The following is a 22161-nucleotide window of genomic DNA, read 5'->3' on the forward strand; positions in this document are numbered from 1 at the left end:
ACCACAAGCCACCACCACAAAGGAGGCTCAACTCCTTGTTAAGCCTCTTATTTGGTACAGGAGGTAGGACATGATGTCATCAATGGCATCTCCCAGTTAAGAACACTTAAAAAACACAGGAACCAGGACAACCTTGTTTCAATCTGACTGATCATATGCTTTTCTTAATGCCTGAGTGGCCTTGGATTTTGCCATGCATGGCAATTGAGGCTGAAACTACTGGGTAACACTACCTATGTGACTTAATCAAATTTATATAATGGTGATTCAATTCAGGTTTAACAAGAAATCCTGATATACAGTGACCTGGGCCTACTGGGGTTATGTGCTTGTATGTGGGGAAAATGGGCTACAAAGGTATCTCCACTAGCGATGGGAGTTGCCTTTTGGCCCATCTATTGCCTCCTGTAATTTTTGGTAATGACACAAAAGACAGGTAAGACAGTCAAAGCTCCCTTGCATGGTTCATAATGGATAACAAATTGGTCTTAGGCTACAGTCTGGCTAATAAGAAGACCTACTGGCCCTCCCTTGGAACTTACATTTGACTACATTCAAGGCCCTTGGGAACATGAGTGTGGTCAGTACTGCAGCCTGGCTTCACCCTGCTCCTCAGAGTCTGTTTTAGGAGCCTTGATTTAGTTGGTATGCGAGACCAATTGAATAGATTTGGTACTGACTAAGCAACCTGTTTGCCAGATTAATCAGAGTAGCCGACAGAGTGGCATACTGGCCAAGAACTGGCCAAGTCTGGCCAAGAACGTATCAGGTTGAAGAGTGAATTTTTGGAGGAGGCTATTCACTATGGCTCTGAGTGACGCTGCATACTTTCTCAGGATGCCAGGCCTATCTTTACCCAGTCCATGTCTCAGGCTGTGTTTACATTGAGCAGCCTTGAGGCATGAGGTAACAACTGCCCTTGGACAAAGAACAGGATTGTTTCTGCTTACTGTAAAAACAGTGGCTACCCCCAGTGTTCCTCTTCCATAACACAACACACTGCATGTGCAGGCTGCCATCAGTGGCCCTCTGTGTTGCTTTCGTGGGACTTAGAGAACTGGGGAACTGATGCAAACCAACCCGAAGCTCTGGCTACTGCTTTTCCTGTGAATAATAAAAGCCCTTTGCCTCTGATCCAAGCATCTTGTGTATTCTTTAGCATCCCATGAAACAGCAACAGGCTAACCTGTTAAATTATAAGTAGGGTGAACAGCACTCCCACTACTGGGCATATACCCTGAGAAAACCATAATTCCAAAAGAGTCATGTACCACAATGTTCATTGCAGCTCTATTTACTGTAGCCGGGACATGGAAGCAACCTAAGTGTCCATCAACGGATAAATGATAGAGAAGATGTGGCACATATATACAATGGAAGATTACTCAGCCATAAAAAGAAACAAAATTGGGCCTCCCGTGAAGCGCCGTGCGGGGAAGGACCGGAACTCCGGGCGGGTGGCTTGTTGTTAACATGGCGGCGGGAGCTACCGGCACGTCTCCAGGAGGCGGCGGGGCCCACACCCGGAAGACGGGTCTATTTTTGGCCTAGCGTGGCGGCCGCTGCGGACCCGGAAGTCCGGGCCAGTTGCTGAATGAGGGGAGCCGGGCCCTCTCTGTGCCAGTCCCCCAGCGCCCTCCGCCCTGACCCGGGCCCTGCCATGTCCTTCTTCCGGCGCAAAGTGAAAGGCAAAGAGCAGGAGAAGACCTCAGATGTCAAGTCAGTTAAAGCTTCAATATCCGTACATTCCCCACAAAAAAGCACTAAAAATCATGCCTTGCTGGAGGCTGCAGGACCAAGTCACGTTGCAATCAATGCCATTTCTGCCAACATGGACTCCTTTTCAAGTAGTAGGACGGCAACACTTAAGAAGCAGCCCAGCCACATGGAGGCTGCTCATTTTGGTGACCTGGGCAGATCTTGTCTGGACTACCAGACTCAAGAGACCAAATCAAGTCTTTCAAAGACCCTTGAACAAGTCTTGCAGGATGCTGTTGTCCTCCCTCATTTCATTCAATTCATGGAACTTCGGAGAATGGAGCATTTGGTTAAGTTTTGGTTAGAGGCTGAAAGTTTTCACTCTACAACTTGGTCCCGAATAAGAGCACACAGTCTGAACACGGTGAAGCAGAGCTCACTGGCTGAACCTGTCTCTCCTTCTAAAAAGCACGAAACTACAGCAGCTTTTGTAACTGACTCTCTTGACAAGAGACTGGAGGATACTAGCTCAGCCCAGTTGGAAGGAATTGACCTGAATAATAGAACTAGCAACGCTCAGAATCACTTGCTGCTTTCCCAGGAATGTGACAGTGCCCATTCTCTCCGCCTGGAAACGGCCAGGACTGGAGCTCATTGAGGTTCCGTGGAAACCCAGGAATCCTCCAGACTTATAGTAGCCAGTAGAAATAGTCCCTCTTCTCTACTAAAGGAATTATCAGGAAAATTAATGAAAAGTATAGAACAAGATGCAGTAAATACTTTTACCAAATATATATCTCCAGATGCTGCTAAACCAATACCAATTACAGAAGCCATGAGAAATGACATCGTAGCAAAGATTTGTGGAGAAGATGGGCAGGTGGATCCCAACTGTTTTGTCTCAGCACAGTCCATAGTCTTCAGTGCAATGGAGCACGAGCACTTTAGTGAGTTTCTACGAAGTCACCATTTCTGTAAATACCAGATTGAAGTGCTGACCAGTGGAACTGTTTACCTGGCTGACATTCTCTTCTGTGAGTCAGTCCTCTTTTATTTCTCTGAGTACATGGAGAAAGAGGACGCAGTGAATATCCTACAGTTCTGGTTGGCAGCAGACAACTTCCAGTCTCAGCTTGCTGCCAAAAAGGGCCAGTATGATGGACAGGAGGCACAGAACGACGCCATGATTTTATATGACAAGTACTTCTCCCTCCAGGCCACACATCCTCTTGGATTCGATGATGTTGTACGACTGGAAATTGAATCCAACATCTGCAGGGAAGGTGGACCACTCCCTAACTGTTTCATCACTCCATTACGTCAGGCCTGGACAACCATGGAGAAGGTATTTTTGCCTGGCTTTTTGTCCAGCAACCTTTATTATAAATATTTGAATGATCTCATCCATTCGGTTCATGGAGACGAGTTCCTGGGAGGAGGTGTCTTGCTGACGGCCCTGGGCTCTGCTGGCCCCACTGAGGACTCCCACCCCGGGGCAGCCGACAGCTCTGCCATGCAGTCTAGTGTGAAAACAGCCAGTGTTAAAATTCTGAAAAAATTTGATGAAGCGATAATTGTGGATGCTGCAAGTCTGGATCCAGAATCTTTGTATCAATGGACGTATGCAGGGAAGACGACATTTGGAAGAGTTAGTGACTTGGGGCAGTTCATCCGAGAATCTGAGCCTGAACCTGATGTAAAAAATCGAAAGGATCCATGTTCTCTCAAGCTATGAAGAAATGGGTGCAAGGAAATACTGATGAGGCCCAGGAAGAGCTAGCTTGGAAGATCACTAAAATGATAGTCAGTGACGTTATGCAGCAGGCACAGTGCAATCAGCCGCTAGAGAAGTCCACAAAGCTATGACTCAAGACCTGAGATAAAGGAAATCTGCTTTTGGAAAATAGGAGAACTTTTTTCCTTTGGTTGGATTCTTCCCCACAGCCAGTGAAAACAGCACACTGTATTTCTTCTCACTGTTGTTCCCAAGAAAGAATGGCAGACAATCCTAGACTTCCACCGTCGGCAGAGTGTTGCGTAGACACACCTGCACGTGATGATCACACAGTGAAAGTTGTAGAGACAGAGCGGTGTTGTTTACATTACTAGAGAATGACTAGTTTTCCAATGGCAATAACCCATGTGTGAAAGAGTGTTAGTCCACTGGGATAGGCAGGGGCCACATGCCATGGGAGACACAGAGGCGTAGAGCCGGTATTTGATGCACCTCCCTTGGTGGTGACCCACCCCAACAGCATCAGACAGCGGGTACCAGAGGGGCTTCGCTTGGTCTCCTGAACAGGCAGGTGAGTCGGCCCCTCAGGAGCCAGGCGGTGTGGTGCCAGCAGGTGGCTTTTCTTCCGGGGAGCGGGGTCTGCACAGAGGCGTTAATTTGGAAGGAAGCTAACAGGCCATGGGTCAAGTCTTGGTGACGTTGTCCTCCCCTTTGGTGACAGTGTATGGTTTTCACGTTTTAATTGCTCCTGAGACGCAGTACTCTTAAAACCAACTCCCCCACTGCCGGAAGAGCGAGCCTCTGCGCTGCAAGTGGTAGGACTTGCTCCTCCGAGATTCTGGGCTCCAATGACATCACCTCCCCTCAGAGTACTTGTGGAAAGGGATGTGCAACAGCCATCACTCCAGTTTTCCCCTGTGGCTCCTTGAACAAAATGTTTATTCCCAGATTGTAGAGTTTTTAAAGAAGGTGGGCGGGCAGGTGTGGGGACAGAGAGGCACTCAGCTCTGACTCTCTTCTTTGCTCTGCGCTGGGAAGTGTGCAGGTTGTGGCCTTTTTCTTCTGTCTGTGGGGTAATGAGAGGACCCTCCCTGCACTTCCACTTGGTCAGCTTCAGGGTCTGGACCTCGCTGCCATGGGCGGGGCTGCCTGGTCGGCCAGCACACTCCATGCAGGCGGTGCCAGCGCTGCCTCACCACACGGACTGTTGGAGGGAAAGAACGTTCTCTTAGGTGTTACTGCTTTTGCTCAGACTTGGCAAAAAATACATATATACACATATGAATATATAATTATCACCTCTGTCCTTGAGAAAGTCTTGAATGAACAGAGAATTTATTCCACTGCAATATTTGGTTGTATAGACACGCACTGTTTCATCAACAGAAGAAGCAGAAAGGCTGTGTATGAGTTTTTGGTACTATGTACCACCTCTGTTATTCTTCTGAAGTGAAGTATTCATGTACTTAAACCATATTCTATTTAATTGTGTTTGATTTTAAAATATATATATGAATTATATTTAAAAAAAAAGAAACAAAATTGAGTTATTTGTAGTAAGGTGGATGGACCTAGAGTCTGTCATACAGAGTGAAGTAAGTCAGAAAAACAAGTACCGTATGCTAACACATATATATGGAATCTAAAAAAAAAAAAAAGGTTGTAACAAACCTAGGGGCAGGACAGGAATAAAGACACAAAGGTGGAGAATGGACTTGAGGACACGGGGAGGGGGAAGGGTAAGCTGGGATGAAGTGAGAGAGTAGCATTGGCATATATATACTACAAAATGTAAAACAGATAGCTAGTGGAAAACAGCTGCATAGCACAGGGAGATCAGCTCTGTGCTTTGTGACCACCTAGAGGGGTGGGATAGGGAGGGTGGGAGGGAGATGCAAGAGGGAGGGGATATGGGGATATATGTATACGTATAACTGATTCACTTTCTTATACAGCAGAAACTAACACAACAATGTAAAGCAATTATACTCCAATAAAATGTTTTAAAAAAGAGACATGTCCAGCTACAGAATAAAAATATAGAAACAGAGAACAAAATTGTAAGTAGGGTGAAATCTCCGACTCTGTACAGTTATTGACACACATCAATTATTTTCTCTTAGTAAAAGCTGGCATTTTAGAAACTGTAACTTGGCTACTAGAAAATTTATTATTAGCACGACATATTACCAAAGATTATTTTCCAAAGACTTAGCCAATAACACTACAAAAATAAAAAGCCCTCTGATTCCTGCGAATTTATCTGCATTTGTTCAATTCCAGTGATAATTTCACTGTCTGTCTGAAGAACTAACAGTACTAAATCCAAAGCTCGGCGCCATGCCTCAATCTTTGGTGTAACAACATCATAAACTCTTGGAATCTGTTCCAGTTTATCTGAAATGTCTGAATTTAAAATCCCACCATTTAGTTTACTATATTCATTCCAGACGTAAGATGAAGGAGAGCCAGAGTCTGTAGCATTTTGTAGATGATGTTGAATGAATGTGCCAGCTTCAAATTCTGATGAGTAACTGGCAGTGTTATACAGGAGAGTTGAAAGGTACCTGTGCCATCCATTGGCCAGGCATTTAAGCACAGTCGGTCTGTACTGTGTCACAGATGAGGCCAGCCAAGAGGAAGTATTATGAAGCCATCCTGAACAGCCTTGGTTTCCTTTATTCACAGACTGCTCCGCAAGAATCTGAAGATGGCTAAGACACAAAAATTCAACTGCGCCACCTCCAAGGAAGACCTTCTGCTCTTTTAGAGCATGATACAGACGATAGGCACAAGTCCAGAAGGTATCTTCTTTGGTTTGCATCTGGGCAGTGACTGGACTAGTCAGCACTACTGTAACCAAATTAATTCCTTCTGTTTTTAAAATGATTGCCATTCTGTTGATCCAATCTGCAGCATCGAAGGGAATGCTTCTCCAGATGGTCACACAGACCCCACTGCCCACACAGTTTTCATTCACTTGTGTCATGTAGGCCACCTGCACTGCTCCTGAAGCCTCTGCAAAAGCCTGCATTACATTGCCATTCACTGATCCAATTACCAACCTCTTGCTGTCTGTGCATTTTTCGATTAAGCGTTCAGACACATTTCCTTGTGCCAGGACAAGGTTCACATTGAACTTGATTAATACCTGTAACACATGATCTGTCCACAGTTCTTCTGAGCCATCTTGCTGAACCTTCAAGCTTTCTGATACTGTTTTAATACTTGCAGACTTATTAAATCCCAGGTGGCGATAATTCTCTGTGAGATCCCCTTCAACAAGAACTACCCGAATAGGCTGATTCTGCAATTCCTTGATCAGAGCAGTACTAGATATTGATACAACAGTGATATATCCTGGACAGACACAAGAAAAAGCTTCAGGTAAACCCGGTAAGCAGCAAGTGAAGATTCTTGAAATGTCAAAGAGAAATGGCATTGTACAGCTGCCTTGTTGCATACCTGCGTTCTGATATTGTAGCCGTACTGCTTCGTCTACTAACTTCATGCTGCTGTGACCTCCGTGACTCAAACCCACCTCCAACTCCACCAAATCATCACATCTATAAGTCTTGGGAGTAGCTGCACTAAGTTGTTCTAGAACTCCATCTGGTTTGCTTATCCATTGATTACCTGTCCTACTAAAATGTCTACTGTGGGTTAGTACTGACTTTCTGCAGCGGGTGTCTGCAAGCAGACTGTTTTTCAGAGTTTGAGGAGTTTGTGATGTGTTTTCATCTGCTTCAACCTTAGCCTGAGACCTAAAGAGCTGAGGTGATTTAAAAGGTCTCCCAGAAAGACTGTAAATGGCCAAGGACTGAGAGGCAACATCCTTGAGATCACGCTCTTTCTGTATCAAACCAGTACCTGAAGGGATTTGGAGAAAAGGGTATACGCTGACACTAAATGTTTCAGGTCCAGAAAATGTCTTTGTGTTAACCATACGGTCAAATACATTGTGGATTGGTACTTGAAGGGAAACTACCTCTTCAATGCATGAATTCAAGCCTTCTGACATTACAGACACTATTAATGAAATGGGGATACCCAAATGAAGACATTCTTCAGCAGCACTGCTCCACGCACCAACAAGAAACAAAAGAGTACTGGTTCCAGTTCTGTATGTGTTATTTTGTGCTTGAACTGCTTCACTGAGAAGTTGTCCCACTGCACTGGTTAAATCCAAACTTTCAAGAAGCCTTACTGTTGAACTGATTAACACACTTTCATGACACTCTTCATCTATAATAAATTTGGATGATTTTACTGGGCCTAGGAAAGTTCTTCCTGTTTCTGCAAATGATGAAAGCTGTTGAAGTCCCATGTGCCTTCTTTTGTTTATGACCCTGCAAGCCATCACCATGAATCATCATCTGCAAATAAAATTAAAACTTGGAACTTTATTCAGTGCAATTCATGGTTATAAAAGAAAAGTAAGATACAGTCCCTGCCTTTGAGGAGTTTCTGATATATGTAGTTTCCATTAAATATGGTCAGTGCAATGATACAGCATTATAATGATATTAATGATAAGGGTATGGGTGTGTGGAGGAGGAACACTTCACCCACAGGGGAAGTGGATCATGCAGGCAACAGGCAATATTTCCAGAAGAACACAATGTCCGAAATGAGTCTTGAAGAATAATTTGAAAAAATAATTAGCAAGTTGAAGGAGGTAGTAGTAAATGCACATACATGTGACAAAAATACAGTGCACTTGGGTAATACAAGTAATTTAGTTTCACGGGAATATAAAGCAAGTAGTGGGGAATAGTAAGACATGAAGTGTTAGAAGAGGAAAGGGGCTGGATCATGAAGGGCAGTATGCGCCACGTCAAACCTGACACTACTTATAACGGGAAACATGCAAGTGCTTTAAGGGGTGGAGATGAAGAAACAGCTTGATGTAGTGTCTGAAAGCATGTACTCTGAATCTAGAAGTCTGGGTTTGAACTTCTGTCTACTGCTTACTAACTGTGTAGCCTTCAGAAAGTTTCTTAACTTCTTTGCCCTGTTTTCACATCTGAAAAATGAGGATAATAACAGAATCTACTTCATAGGGTTATTACCAGGAGTAAATGAGTACAGTGCTTAGAACAGTGCCTGGCACATAGTACTTTATGAGTACTTGCAATAACAATGATAAATTTATAATATAAAACTAAATAATATTAAATAATATTAAAAATAAAATTAAGCAATATTAAAATTATTATTATTATTTATTATTAGTGTTTTGGATATATTACCACTCTGATAACAGTGTAGAGAACTGATTGGATGAGTGCCAGACTGGAGGCCATGGTTATCTAGATGAGAAATGTGGAAGAGGGATGGAGGTAAAGGATGGATTTAGCTATTGATTAGAATATAAAGGGGGGAAAAGTACTGTTTAAAAGGAAGTTCGTGGGCTTCCCTGGTGGCACAATGGTTAAGAATCCGCCTGCCAACGCAGGGGACACGGGTTCGAGCCCTGGCCCAGGAAGATCCCACATGCCACGGAGCAACTAAGCCTGTGTGTGCACCACAAATACTGAAGCCCACGTGCCTACAGCCCGTGCTGCACAACAAGAGAAGCCACCGCAATGCGAAGCCTGCGCACTGCAATGAAGAGTAGCCCCTGCTCGCTGCAACTAGAGAAAGCCTGCATGCAGCAATGAAGATGCAACGCAGCCAAAAATAAATAAATAAGTAAATAAATAAATTTAAATAAAAAAAAGGAAGTTCGAGGGGCTTCCCTGGTGGCGCAGTGTTGAGAGTCCACCTGCTGATGCAGGGGACACGGGTTTGTGCCCCAGTCCGGGAAGATCCCACATGCCGCAGAGCGGCTGGGCCCGTGAGCCATGGCCGCTGAGCCTGCGCGTCCGGAGCCTGTGCTCCACAACGGGAGAGGCCCCAACAGTGAGAGGCCCGCCTACCGCAAAAAAAAAAAAAAAAAAAAAAAAGGAAGTTTGAGAACAATTAGACTTTTTCCAGGTAATATTTCAGAATTCATATCTAAAACTAATAGGAAGAAGTTATAAGAGAAAAACTTCAGCCCAATAGAAAGAACTTTTTAACGAAGTACCCTCTAACTGAAAAGCTGTCTGTAATAAAATAACCTGTCTTGTGAGGTATGGGCTCTTAAAGCACTACAGCTAAAACTGTAGATAACATACACTTCTTTTCCAGCTCTAAGACTTTATAATTCTTCAAGTACATATATATACATATTTTAATATTTTTAAAAAATATATTTATTTATTTGGCTGCATTAGGTCTTAGTTGCGGCACGCGGGATCTTCGTGGAAGCAGGTGGGATCTAGTTCCCTGACCAGGGATCGAACCCGGTCCCCCTGCAGTGGGAGCGTGGAGTCTTAACCACTGGACACCAGGGAAGTCCCTCAAGCATATTTTTTACCACAACCTTTTAAATCCAAAATATCAAAAAGCAAACAACTCTCGGAGTTTTTGCTTTTCCTCTAATGCTGGCCACAGCACTGGTAAATTTGTTCCTATAACGCCTAGAGTCATCCTTGATTCTGAAGAGCTCCACAGTTCCAGATACACCTTAGGATCAGCAGGAAGCCACAGCACCTGTTGCTCAAGAGTAGCTTCCTAGAGGCTTTCAAGGACTAAGGAGAAAAGCCAGTACAGTCTAAGAAAACATATAACAAATTGTTTGAACTCAGCTTCAAAACCTCTTTTGTGAAACTTTCAGTTCTGTAAAATAAAAATAAAACTCTTGATATACTCAGGTATATCCCTAGACAGCATCAAATTATACTCTAGACTCCAACAATCCTGAGACCCATCCTGTCTTACAGCTCTCTTATCTTACCATATTTTTGCTGTCCTCCACCCCATATTATCAATTCTCTACTTACCCAGTTTAAATTCCCATTTGTGGATTATAATCACTCTCTTGTACATAGACTCTCAAAGTCCTTGTCTCTCTTTTGGTTCATCTTACCTTGCAAAGCCATTAATCTTGATGAAATCCAACTCTCCATGTTTACTCCATGTTTACCCTGGGGCAGCTGAAAATAAACAGAAAAACACACACAACCACACTGACTGGTGTCATTTTAAGTTCATGACTCCACACTGCAAGTCGCCCTAAATACTGCCTGGCAATCTATTTTGTTAGTCCTTTTGTCTTTTTTTTAATGGTTATTGGGTTCTATTTTTAAAAGTTTCATCTACCCCTGAGTACAAAGGACATTCCATATTTCTTCTAAAAGCTTTATGGTTTTAGTCTTTTAAAAAAATTGAGGTAAAGTTCATATAACATAAACTTAACTATTTTAGAGTATACAATTCAGTAGCACTTCGAACATTCACAGTGTTGTACAACCACTACCTTTATCTAGTTCCAAAATATTTCCATCACCCCGAAAGAAAACTCTGTAGCCATTAAGCAGTCCCTCCCTGTATTCTACCCCCCAACCCCTGGCAACCACCAAGCTGCTTTCTTGTCTCTGTGGATGTACCTATTCTGGATATTTCATAGAATCATATAATATGGGACCCTTTGTGTCTGGTTTCTTTCACTTAGCATAATGTTTTTAAACAAATTTTTATTGGAGTATAGCTGCTTTACAATGTTGTGTTAGTTTCTGCTGTACAGCAAAGTGAATCAGCTATACGTGTACATAAATCCCCTCTTTTTTGGATTGCCTTCCCATTTAGGTCACCATAGAGGACTGAGTAGAGTTCCCTGTGCTATAGAGTAGGTTCTCATTAGTTATCTATTTTATACATAGTATCAATAGTGTATATATGTCAATCCCAATCTCCCAATTCATCCCATCCCCCTCAGTTAGCATAATGTTTTTGAGGTTCATCCACATTGTAGTATGTGTATTTCATTCCTTTTTATGTATGTATGTATGTAGCTATCATTTTGTTTATGGACATCTGGATTGCTTCTACTTTTGTTATTTTAAAATTTTATTTATTTATTTATTTATGGCTGTGTTGGGTCTTTGTTGCTGTGAGTGGGCTTTCTCTAGTTGCGGAGATTGGGAGCTACTCTTCGTTGCAGTGTGCAGGCTTCTCACTGCTGTGGCTTCTCTTGTTGCGGAGCATGGGCTCTGGGCGCGTGGGCTTCAGTAGTTCTGGCTTGCGGGCTCTAGAGTGCAGGCTCAGTAGTTGTGGCGCACGGGCTTAGTTGCTCCTCAGCATGTGGGATCTTCCCAGACCAGGGCTCAAACCTGTGTCCCCTGCACTGGCAGGTGGATTCTTAACCACTGTGCCACCAGGGAAGTCCCCTGCTTCTACTTTTAGATTATCATGAACAGTGATACTAAAACATTTGCCTACAAGCGTTTGAGGACCTGTTTTCAATTCTTTGGGGGTACATACGTAGGAGTGGTCATTTGATAATTCTGTGTTTAAGTTTCTGTGGAACTGCCAAACTTTTCTGTAGCAGCTGAACTATTTTACTTTCCTACCAGCAGTGTACAAGCACTTAAATTTCTCCACACCCTTGCTGTATTAGTTTCCTAGGGCTGCTTTACCAAATTACCACGAATGGGGTGATTTACAGCAATACATATTTATTATCTCATGGTTCTGGAGCCTAGAAGTCTGAAATCAAGGTATCTGCAGGGCCATGCTCCTTCTGAAGGGTCTAGGGAAGAATCCTTCCTGCTTCTTCCAGCCTCTGGTTGTTCCCAGAGGTCCTTGGCTTTGGCAGCATAACTCCAATCTCTGCTTCCCTTTCACATGGCCTCTTAAAAAGATACCAGTCATTGGATTCAGGGCATGCCCTAATCTGGTATGATCTCATCTTAACTAATTATATCGACAAAGAAGTTATTTCCAAATAAAATCACATTCTGAGATTCTGGGTGGACATGAATTTTGGAGGGGGAACACTATGCAACCCAGTACGCGCACCAACACTTCTGTTTTTTTGCATCATTTTTGTTTTATAATAATAGTTATCCTAGTGGATGTGAATGATATTTCATTGTGGTTGTTTTTCAAAAGATGTTGAACATCTTTTCATGTGCTTTTTGACCATTTGTACACCTTCTTTGGAGAAATATCTATTCAAATCTCTTGCCCATTTAAAAATTGGGTTGTCTTCTGGTTGTTGAATTGTAAGAGTTCTTTATATATTCTAGATACCAGCACCTTATCAAAATATGATTTGCAGATATTTTCTCTGATTTTGTGGGTAGTATTTTTCACTTTTTTGATAATGTACTTTGATGCATAAAAGTTTTTAATTTTAATGAAGTCTAATTTGTCTATTTTGGTGTCATATCTAAGAACACATTGCCAAATCCAAAGTTAAAAAGATTTAACCCAATTTTTTCTTCAAAGAGTTTCATCATTTCATATCTTATATTAAGTTAACTGATACATTTTGAGTTGATTTATGTATATGGTATGAGGTAGGGTTCCAACTTGATTCTTTTATGTTTGGATATCAAATCGTCCCAGCACCATTCATTGAAGAGACTATTCTTTTCCCCATTGATTGGTCTTGGCACACCTCTGTCAAAAATCAATTGGCAACACATGTATGGGTTTACTTTTGGACTCTCAATTCTATTTCATTGGTCTATATGAGCATCCTTAAGCCAGGACCACACTGCTTTACTCTAGCTTTGTAGTAAATTTTCAAGTCAGGAAGTGTGAGTCCTCCGACTTTGTTCTTTTTGTTTTAGCTTTAACATTTATGTTTATAATTCATCTTAAGCTGATTTTTGTAAATGGTGTGGAGTAGGGGTTGTTTTTTCCTTCTTGGATATCCAGGTGTTCCAGAATAATTTGTTGAAAAGATAAATTTAAAAAGACAAGACTGGCCTTTTGCTTTTGTTTTTCATTCCTAACACATTTTGGGAGCTTACTACGTATGAAGCAGTTTACATGCATTATGCAATGTAGCTCTCACAACAATAATATGATTAACTTATTATTGTACCATAATTAACACACACACATATATATAAATATACTATAATTAACCTATTTTAATTATGTATCAAATGAAGAATAATTAAGTAACATATAAAATCTCATGGCTAGTAAGTAAAAGGATGGAACTAAAACCCACATTTGTCTAATGCCAAAGTCCCATTTTATTATTACAATACCGCTTTCTGGCTGCCCCTCTACCTAGCATGATAGTAATTCACACTCTCTTTTGTGGAATCTTCCACTGCAATTCCCACTTTCAAGCCTTTCGGCCTTTTTCCAAGCCTTGTTTATACACTTAACATGGATATGCCCAATTTTTTTAAGGTGTTAGAGTCTCTGTTTATGGTTTCCTTTCTATACTATGTTTAAATCACAGCATGTCACTGTATGAATGGAAAAGTCATAGAGAATTTAGAGCTAAAGGAATAAGTCATGGGTTATTTCAAACTTAGTCTGTATTTAATTTATGTGAAAAACGTTTCCCAGAGAAGGTATGAAATTAAACAAAACTAATCTACAAGCAGAAAGTCATATATAGCTGAGTAGCAAAATTAATATTCAAGAGATCTGTCTCAACATTTGAAAAATCTATTCCAAGTTTCAGCAGTGAATTTTTTTAAAAAACAGTCTTAGCATTCCCAAGTTTAGAAGAGTTCCTAAATGATTATTTTGAAGAGATTACAATTCACTATAATTAACATAAAATAAAAACTCAAACAAGAATCCCTCTTAGAAGAGACTGAGTATAAAAAGGTAAAGACCGTAAAGAGAATGGTGAAATAGATCATTTCAAAGATGAAAAATACCTCTGGCAACTTTTCTTGGCACTGAACTGACATGATCTGATTCTTGTCTGCTATACGTCAGCACCAGTGTTTTCCACAAACAGCTCTCCGTTTCATTACTGGGATCCCTAACAACTTTATTTGCCACCTTAATGTTCCTTTAACTTTTTAAGTGTGTCATAGAAGAGCAGAGTCAGACTACTTGACTGAGATTTTGGACATCAGAAATAGCCTTCTTTTCCTAAGATCACGTCTAGTCTTGTCTAAGGTACTTGGCTTCAAACACTAAGATATGCAATGTGTTTCAGGAGTTGCATTTTAAAAAAATTAATATTTTCTGACAAGTATGATTAGCTACAAAACCAAGAGTTTGCCTATCTCCAGTCCATTCCCAATACAGTCTAATCATATCACTCCACTGCTTAAAAACCTCCAACTTAGAAAGTAAAGCTTTTACTCCTTTGTCTGCCACAGGAGTCCCTTTAAAAAATTAACTGAAATGTTTTCACTCCTTGGCTCAAATATCTGCAAAGCCTTCCCATTTGACTCGAGTGAAAGTCAATGTCCTTACGATGCCCTAATAACCTGCACTCCTCCCTGTTACCTCTCTAACTCTTCTACTACTCTATCCCTTGACCACTCTGCTCTGGCCTCCTTTCTGTTCCTGGAACATGCAAGGCATGCGTCCTACCTGTGTTTCTGTTCTACTTCTTCCCTCTTTCTGGGATGCTCTTCCCCAAGAAATCTATTGTCTCGCAGCTTTATATAATTATGCAAATCTCCCCCTTTCAACGAGGCCTATCCTGAGCATCCTATTTAACACTGCAAACTCCTCTTTTCCCTTTACATTCTGGATTCCCTTTATTCGCTCTAATTTCTCTTTTCCCACAACATTATCACCTTATAAAATAGTACATACTCTACTTATTTATTTACTATTTATTGACTATGTCCCTCTGTTGGAATGTAATTCCCAGGAGGGCAGTTTTAGTCACTGACATATCCCATATGTTGATAACATTGTCTGACACATTGCAAGTACTCAATAAATATTTGACAATGTGGTTTTCACCACATTTATTAGCTTACATTTAAGTACAGAACTGAAATAAGACTAAACAGATGCCATTGTCAGTATTCCTCCACCATAAATTTAAGGTTCTACCACCTCTGGAGTCGACATGCTTGCTATTTGGCACTGCCTTGGTTGAGGCCCTTTAATTGCTTCCAAAATGGTTCCTCCTTCATATGGTTGTCAGAATTATCTTTGAAAAGCACAAACCTAATCGGATCACTCCACTGCCTAAAACAACTATTCATCTTAGAAAATAAAGTCTTTATCTAGGTAAAGGTGTCCCATAATCTGACTTCAATCTAATTTATAAGGCTCATCTTCCACCTTTCCTTATAAGCCCAATGATCTATTCACACTACAACATGCATTTACGTTCATTTCTGCACATACTATACTCTAATTTGAATATCCTATGCTTTCTTCACCTTGGCAAATGCTATATATCTTTCATGACCCAAGGCAAATGCCACATTTTTGATACAGCCTCCTCCAATGCCTCAAGGAGAAGTAGCACCTCCTTCCTGGGCTGCCAAAGTACTGTCTACACACATCTGCTAAAGCACTTAGCACCCTGAATTAAAAATACTGTATTTATGTCTGTGCCTATCTCCCCCACTACTCTGTGGGTTCCTTGCTTTCATTCATCTTTATACTCTACACTCAGTTCCTTTCAAACCCACCCAATACATGGCATAGTACATGATATGTAGAAAGCATTAAATAAATTTAGTAGATTTAAGAGTGATAATAGGTTTAACATTTTTCCAGATTAATATTATTAATGTTCTATAGTAAAATTAGATTAGTAACAGCTATTTTTCAAGACTGAGTACTTCCTACCTAAGACCTAGAAACTTCAATCTGAGCCTATAATTGAAAAATCATTTTCACTAGAAGTTAATGTCCCAAATATAAAAGCCTAAATCACAGAATGATGTAAAAGCAGGTGAACACACCACGCAGCCTTTTAGTTGCCATAAGATCAAACTTGATCCAGGAGAGCCTAAAAATTAGAATTGTTTCTACATATTTGGTCATTATTCATTTCTGGTCTCAGAAATCCCTTTAATATTAGTAGTAAAGAAGAAGTATATGTCCTTGAAACTAATCAAGAGTAACTTTCTCAGTGAGATTAATGGCCTGAAGAATCAATATACTATAATTAAGTGACTGAATATTTTACTTAATTCATGAACTATCTTGAATTTGCATCATTTTAATTTCCACTGGGGTAACTTTACACAGAAAAATAACTTTTAATATTAGAATAACTTTACCTATTTTCCAGAATCCTAATGAGGTTTTGTTTTGGGTTTTTCTTTTAAAATCAATTATTACAGTGCTTGGGTGTCTGCCTGGTATATAATGTGAGCAAGAAAGGATGATGGTTTTGGAAAATGTGCCATGTTTCATATAACTAAAGTAGGAAAAGTGACTTGGGAGACTACTTCAAGAATGTACTTTGCACATTTTTCTTTCCTTACCTTCAAGGAGATAAGTGGGATAAAGGGAAAAACCTAGGTAAAACTTAATGTTCTTCCTGAATCCACTGTTGGAGAATCCAGTATGATTTTTAGAAAATAAAGTACTTACTCTAGAGAAGGCACTGCAGGAGGCATAAAAAAGGGCCCTGATGTGTAAGCGATTAAGCGTTAGAAGTTTTAAGAGACTATCACCTCTTCATTCCTACCACCTCAGTCCTTCCCCCTCACCCTTTAGCTGGTGCCGGACTAGATTCAGAACTGGTTAGAACCAGCAAGTCTGGCCCTTTGGCCAAGAATTTGCTTTGATTTACAGCAGTTATATGGGCATCTGAATCTCGACAGTTACTGAGTCAAGTGGATTTTCAGGCTACCTGTGTCGGACTCAGTGCGGATCTATGCTGGATATATTTGGAAAACAGGCCAAATCTTGGGATTCAACCAATTGAACGGCTGTGGGTGAGAATGTCGGGGACGTGGAAGTCTGATGGTGATTATGGGTGGGTCCAAAGTCCAATCCAGCAAATAAACGCTACAACACTGGTAAAAACTCTTTCCTATGCAGGGAGTCTTCATGTGCATCCTAAGACCCGCACTGCCCCCGTGCCCACACCACACCCCTCCTGTAAAGAAATGCTGCCTAGGGCTTCCCTGGTGGCGCAGTGGTTGAGAATCCGCCTGCCGATGCAGGGGACACGGGTTCGTGCCCCGGTCCGGGAAGATCCCACATGCCGCGGAGCGGCTGGGCCCGTGAGCCATGGCCGCTGAGCCTGCGCGTCCGGAGCCTGTGCTCCGCAACGGGAGAGGCCACCACAGTGAGAGGCCCGCGTACCGCAAAAAAAAAAAAAAAAAAAAAAAAAAAAAAAAAAAAAAAAAAAAAGAAATGCTGCCTACCAGGCCAGAATCGCTGTTAACCAAGGAGGAGGGAAGTCGCTAAAGGCCAAGCCCCAGGCACTGTCGAGGCTGAGGGATGCCTAGCGGCGCAAGGTAAGGGCAGTCCCCTCCGCCTCTGGTAATCCGGCCGGTAACCGAATCTGGACCAATTCACCGACCCACCAGGCTCTAGAGTCTCATCCCTTCCCCCAGCCCCAAGAGGTTAGAAAAGCAAACAGTATCTCCCCACATCTCCGTCAAAGACTTAGCAGTTGGTAGAAGCACCTCGCTACGAACCTCGCTCTTTTCTCCATCCCTACGGGAGGCTCCAGTTCCCCGAAGTTCTGCCTGGCACTGGGACGCCAAAACGCCCGGGGGAAGAACCTTCCCTTCTGGTTCGCGTTTTGCGCAAGTGCGCCGCGGGCCCAGCTGGGCTAACGGGTAGTCCTGGTTGCTAAGAAACCCAACGGAAAGTTCTGCTTAAAGGTAGCCTGGGAAAGGCATAGCGTTACGCTATTGGTAGAGAATAGAGAGAGGGGGATGGCCTCAAGGGCCTTCTTTCCTGCCCATTGGGTGGCATGACTGTCAATCAGTGGGGGGCAAGCCTGTATGGGCGGGGCCGCAGAGAGGTCGGCGAGAGCGGCCTTAGCAACGGCTAGCAGGCTGTGAAGACTACAGTCGGGCTGTGCTGAGGGCGGTGAAGCCCGCAGGTCCCAGTTGAGGGCGCCGGTCGGGGACATGGTGAGTGCGAAGCTGCAACCACTTACCGGGGCTGGGCTGTGGCTGAAGTTTCTCCCCGGAACAAGGAAGGAATTTAGTTTATGAAATGTATTATTCGCCTCCTTTCATGATCCTCGACTGTCATTAGTAACCCCTCCCTTCGTCGCCGAATAGAAGCGCACTGTCCGTAACTCTAGAGACAGAAGAGCAGTTCTCCAGTTCATTTTTTCCCTTCCTCAACCCCAGTAACCGCTACTACCAACGGTGTTGGAGACAGAAACCGCTCTCTAGCCAGAAATGAATTGAATACAGAGAATAAGATGCTTTAAAACCGTTGGAGGGCCTGGGCCTCTAGGAAAGACATCCAGAACTCTGAAAAAAATGGCTGGGGGAGCTACGAACTCTGCCACTGGAACTGTTGAAGACAAGTGTATCTGCAGTCTAGGGATCAAGAATCTGATGCTGCCACAACCAGTCTTAAGATATGTGAAGCTGGCGTCTAGATACACGGGACGTGGAGTCTCTGCCACCACTGCTTCTTAACCCAGAGCTGGAGACAAGATACTGAAATGAGGCTGCAGAAGAATCTCAGGAGTAACTCTGGGACTTTGCTTGCCAGCAGAAAATGGCAAGTAGCAGGAAGATGACCTCCATCTTCCCCAGATACTGATAATTGGTCCAACATTTATTCTTCTCCAGGTCCCTGGAGTAATCTTTCACCTGGAAAATATATTTTTTCATTTCTCAGTCTCTGCAACATAGAAAAGTATGTGAGAAGGTGGGAAAGGAAATGATGTTCCATTCAACCATGTCTCACAAAATAAATTTTATTATGAGACATACAGGCAGAGATGAAAGTAAATATGCCTTAAACACTGCTGTTCAGATATACCAAATAAGGGACTTCCCTGGTGGCGCAGTGGTTAAGAATCTGCCTGCCAATGCAGGGGACACACGTTCGAGCCCTGCTCAGGGAAGACCGCACATGCCGCGGAGCAACTAAGCCTGTGTGCCACAACTACTGAGCCTGCGCTCTAGAGCCCACGAGCCACAACTACTGAGCCCACGTGCCACAACTACTGAAGCCCCCATGCCTAGAGCCCGTGCTCCACAGCAAGAGAAGCCACTGCAATGAGAAGCCCACGCACCACAACGAAGAGTAGCCCCCGCTCACTACAACTAGAGAAAGCCTGCACGCAGCAACAAAGATCCAATGCAACCAAAAATAAAATAAAATTAAAAAAAGATATACCAAGTAAGGCCAATTGTTTTCTGACATAACATCTGCTATTCTAGCATGTCTTCTTTGCCTCTTTTCTGTATCAAAAGTCATTAATTTGAAGGAAAAACCTAAGGTGTAAAAAGAACCAGGCTTTCCAGCAAGATATAACTAAAATCACAAATGTTAGCAAAGGGAAAGGGGGAAATTCTTGAAGTTCATTATATGGTAGGGAATAGGATACTTGAATATGTTTATTATATTTAATTAGTTCATCACTAACTCTTCTGCTTCTGGCACTTTTTCCAGTTACACAGTTTATCTTTTACCCACATGTGTATTTATTACAGGCATCCAACTGCCACACAAGTTCAGGCCAATGGAAGAAAAGATCAGCAGAAATTGAATGAAACCCAAAAGCAAGAAATTAAAGAGGGCTTTGATTTATTCAATGTTGATGGGTCTGAAACCAGAGATGTGAAAGAATTGAAGGTTCTGAAATTACTTACAATTCCAAAACATTTGAAAAACTATCATTGGTTTGTTGCAATCTTTAAATCTTTCTTTAACAGTAGCCTTCTGAAAGCTTGATATAAAATCTCTTCAGTGCAGACACCTACCCCTGCAGTGTACATGCCTGGCCTGCATTAACAAAACAGTATCTTGTTAAGCATTTTATTCTTGTTTTATGAATGAGTAGGCCAAAGCCCATCGTGCGACAGTGACATCCTATGGCACGGTAGGATTGGAACCTAAGCCTGCTGACCTGACTTCCTATGTTTAAGCCTAGTCCATAGTGAAAAAGAGAGAACCTAGTAATTAATAGGTAGTTTAAGAGCTAGGAATGAGATTGTGGCCTATTATAATTTATTTGCTTTCTATTTCAGCTTGCAATGTGGGCCTTAGGATTTGAACCAAAGAAAGAAGAAATTTTAAAAAGATAGCTGAAATTGACAAAGAAGGAATTGGCACCATTCGTTTTGAAGATTTTTTGGCCATAATAAGTGTAAAAATGGTATAGTAGTGATTTTGTTTTTCAATGAAATACAAGCAGTAGCCTTCTACAATTTTTGGCTGAAGCAGTCAGAGGAAGAATTGGAACTAGGTCTTTAAAGATGGGTAGGATTTAGATAGATAGGAATAACAAGATTAAAGATGTTTTCAGGGTAGTAATGAAGACTGTCCAGTGTGGAGAAGAGGTTTTTTGTTAGGAAATAATAAGGATATATTGCTGCATAGAGAGAACGGGGCCAGCATTTTTAAGCCTTGAAATCAGCAAACAATTTATTGAGTGCCTGTTTTTGTCAGGCACTATCCTAGCGAGCATTGAATGAGACAACCTCCCTGTTCTCTTGGAGCTTTTACATTTCTGAAATGGATCTCAGTTACTGAGGTTAATACAAGATAGATTCTCTTTGTCACCCTGTGGCTCTTCCACTTAAATAAACCCTGAGTTTCAGTACCTTGAGGGCAGATGTGAATGCATTGGAATAATTGTTAAAAGTCAGAGCAGTAAATAGAGTTCAGCTACCTGCTGCTGTTCTAGACCTCAAAGACCTATACATCCAGACTGATCAAATAAATAAATGAAAGACTAATGACATTTAGTTGTTTCTGTTTTTAAGAGTGAAAAAAATGAAAAAGAAGAAATATTGAAGGCTTTCAAATTATTTGATGATGATAATACAGGAAGTATATCACTAAACAATATCAAGAGGGTTGCTAAGGAACTAGGGGAAAATTTGACAGATGATGAACTTCAGGTAAATTTTACTTATTTGTATAATTATAATTTCACATATAACTTATATACAATTATAATTTATTATAATTTATATTCTTTAGTTGTATTAATAAATACATTTAAAATAAAATTTGGTTTTGAGTATGTATTTGAATGTTCATTTATATCATTATTCCTTTTTAATAGATTTCACATATCCTATTTACATTTCATTTTACAGGAAGTGCTTGACGAAGCTGATCATGATGGGGATGGAGAAATAAATGAGGAAGAATTTTTGAGAATGATGCAAAAGACCACTCTTTATTAATACTGTTTTTTGTTCCTTCTGGAAAGTTGTTAACAAGTTTGTATTTGTTATAAGTTCCATAATATCTGTATGTATTCATTTTCAGTGTTTAGTTTATGTACACAAACTGGTCTTTTGATATCTAGTCCATGTGAGAAGTTACATGTTTCTACCAATATGTTGTTAAATCTGTAGCATCAAGAAACAAAAGGAAATGTAGTAACTTCCTTGAACCATGAATCTGAGAACAGTATTAATTCCAAGTGCTAGTTTTAGAGCCCCAGGGTCCAAAGACTTAGATTTTTTTTTTTAATTTAAGGAAATCAGCCCCACATCAAATGAATTTGACAAGCAAGCCATTACTTTCCCTGTTACTTTCCTTTTGTACAACTCTAAAAATGATGACCATTTGCTTTATAACCAATTATTCAGATACGTAAAGCCTTAAATAAAACTATCTGGCAACTTCATTATTTGCTAATTTTCTTCTTATAAAGAAATTCAAAGCAGCACTTATATCATCCAGATTTCCCCATACGTTTGACCCAATAAGTTAGCATTTATTTAATACCTGTGTCCTAGGACAGGTGCTAGGGGTTTTACATATATTATCTCAGTTACTAT

The 22161-nt window shown here is 41.3% G+C and overlaps 3 protein-coding genes across 3 annotated transcripts; 2 read left to right on the forward strand and 1 right to left on the reverse strand.

Moving 5' to 3' along the window:
- Window positions 1-1594: 1594 nt before the first annotated feature.
- Window positions 1595-3564, forward strand: LOC307059508 (A-kinase anchor protein 10, mitochondrial-like; the record flags this gene model as incomplete). Its single annotated transcript, XM_079713548.1, is given in 3 exon segments — window positions 1595-2353; window positions 2357-3392; window positions 3395-3564. Coding segments are annotated over 3 exon segments (1965 nt in total).
- A 2093-nt stretch (window positions 3565-5657) lies between these two features.
- On the reverse strand, window positions 5658-7799 carry BBS12 (Bardet-Biedl syndrome 12; the record flags this gene model as incomplete). Its single annotated transcript, XM_079713376.1, has 1 exon — window positions 5658-7799. The coding sequence occupies one exon, from the start codon at window positions 7797-7799 to the stop codon at window positions 5658-5660; it is 2142 nt and encodes a 713-aa protein (XP_079569502.1).
- An 11055-nt stretch (window positions 7800-18854) lies between these two features.
- On the forward strand, window positions 18855-21558 carry LOC307058060 (centrin-4-like; the record flags this gene model as incomplete). Its single annotated transcript, XM_079711410.1, is given in 7 exon segments — window positions 18855-18917; window positions 19855-19910; window positions 19912-19996; window positions 20392-20434; window positions 20437-20519; window positions 21130-21267; window positions 21469-21558. Coding segments are annotated over 7 exon segments (558 nt in total).
- Window positions 21559-22161: the final 603 nt, after the last annotated feature.

This window comes from Hyperoodon ampullatus (genome assembly GCF_949752795.1).
Source record: "Hyperoodon ampullatus genome assembly, chromosome: 1".
NCBI lineage: Eukaryota > Metazoa > Chordata > Mammalia > Artiodactyla > Ziphiidae > Hyperoodon > Hyperoodon ampullatus.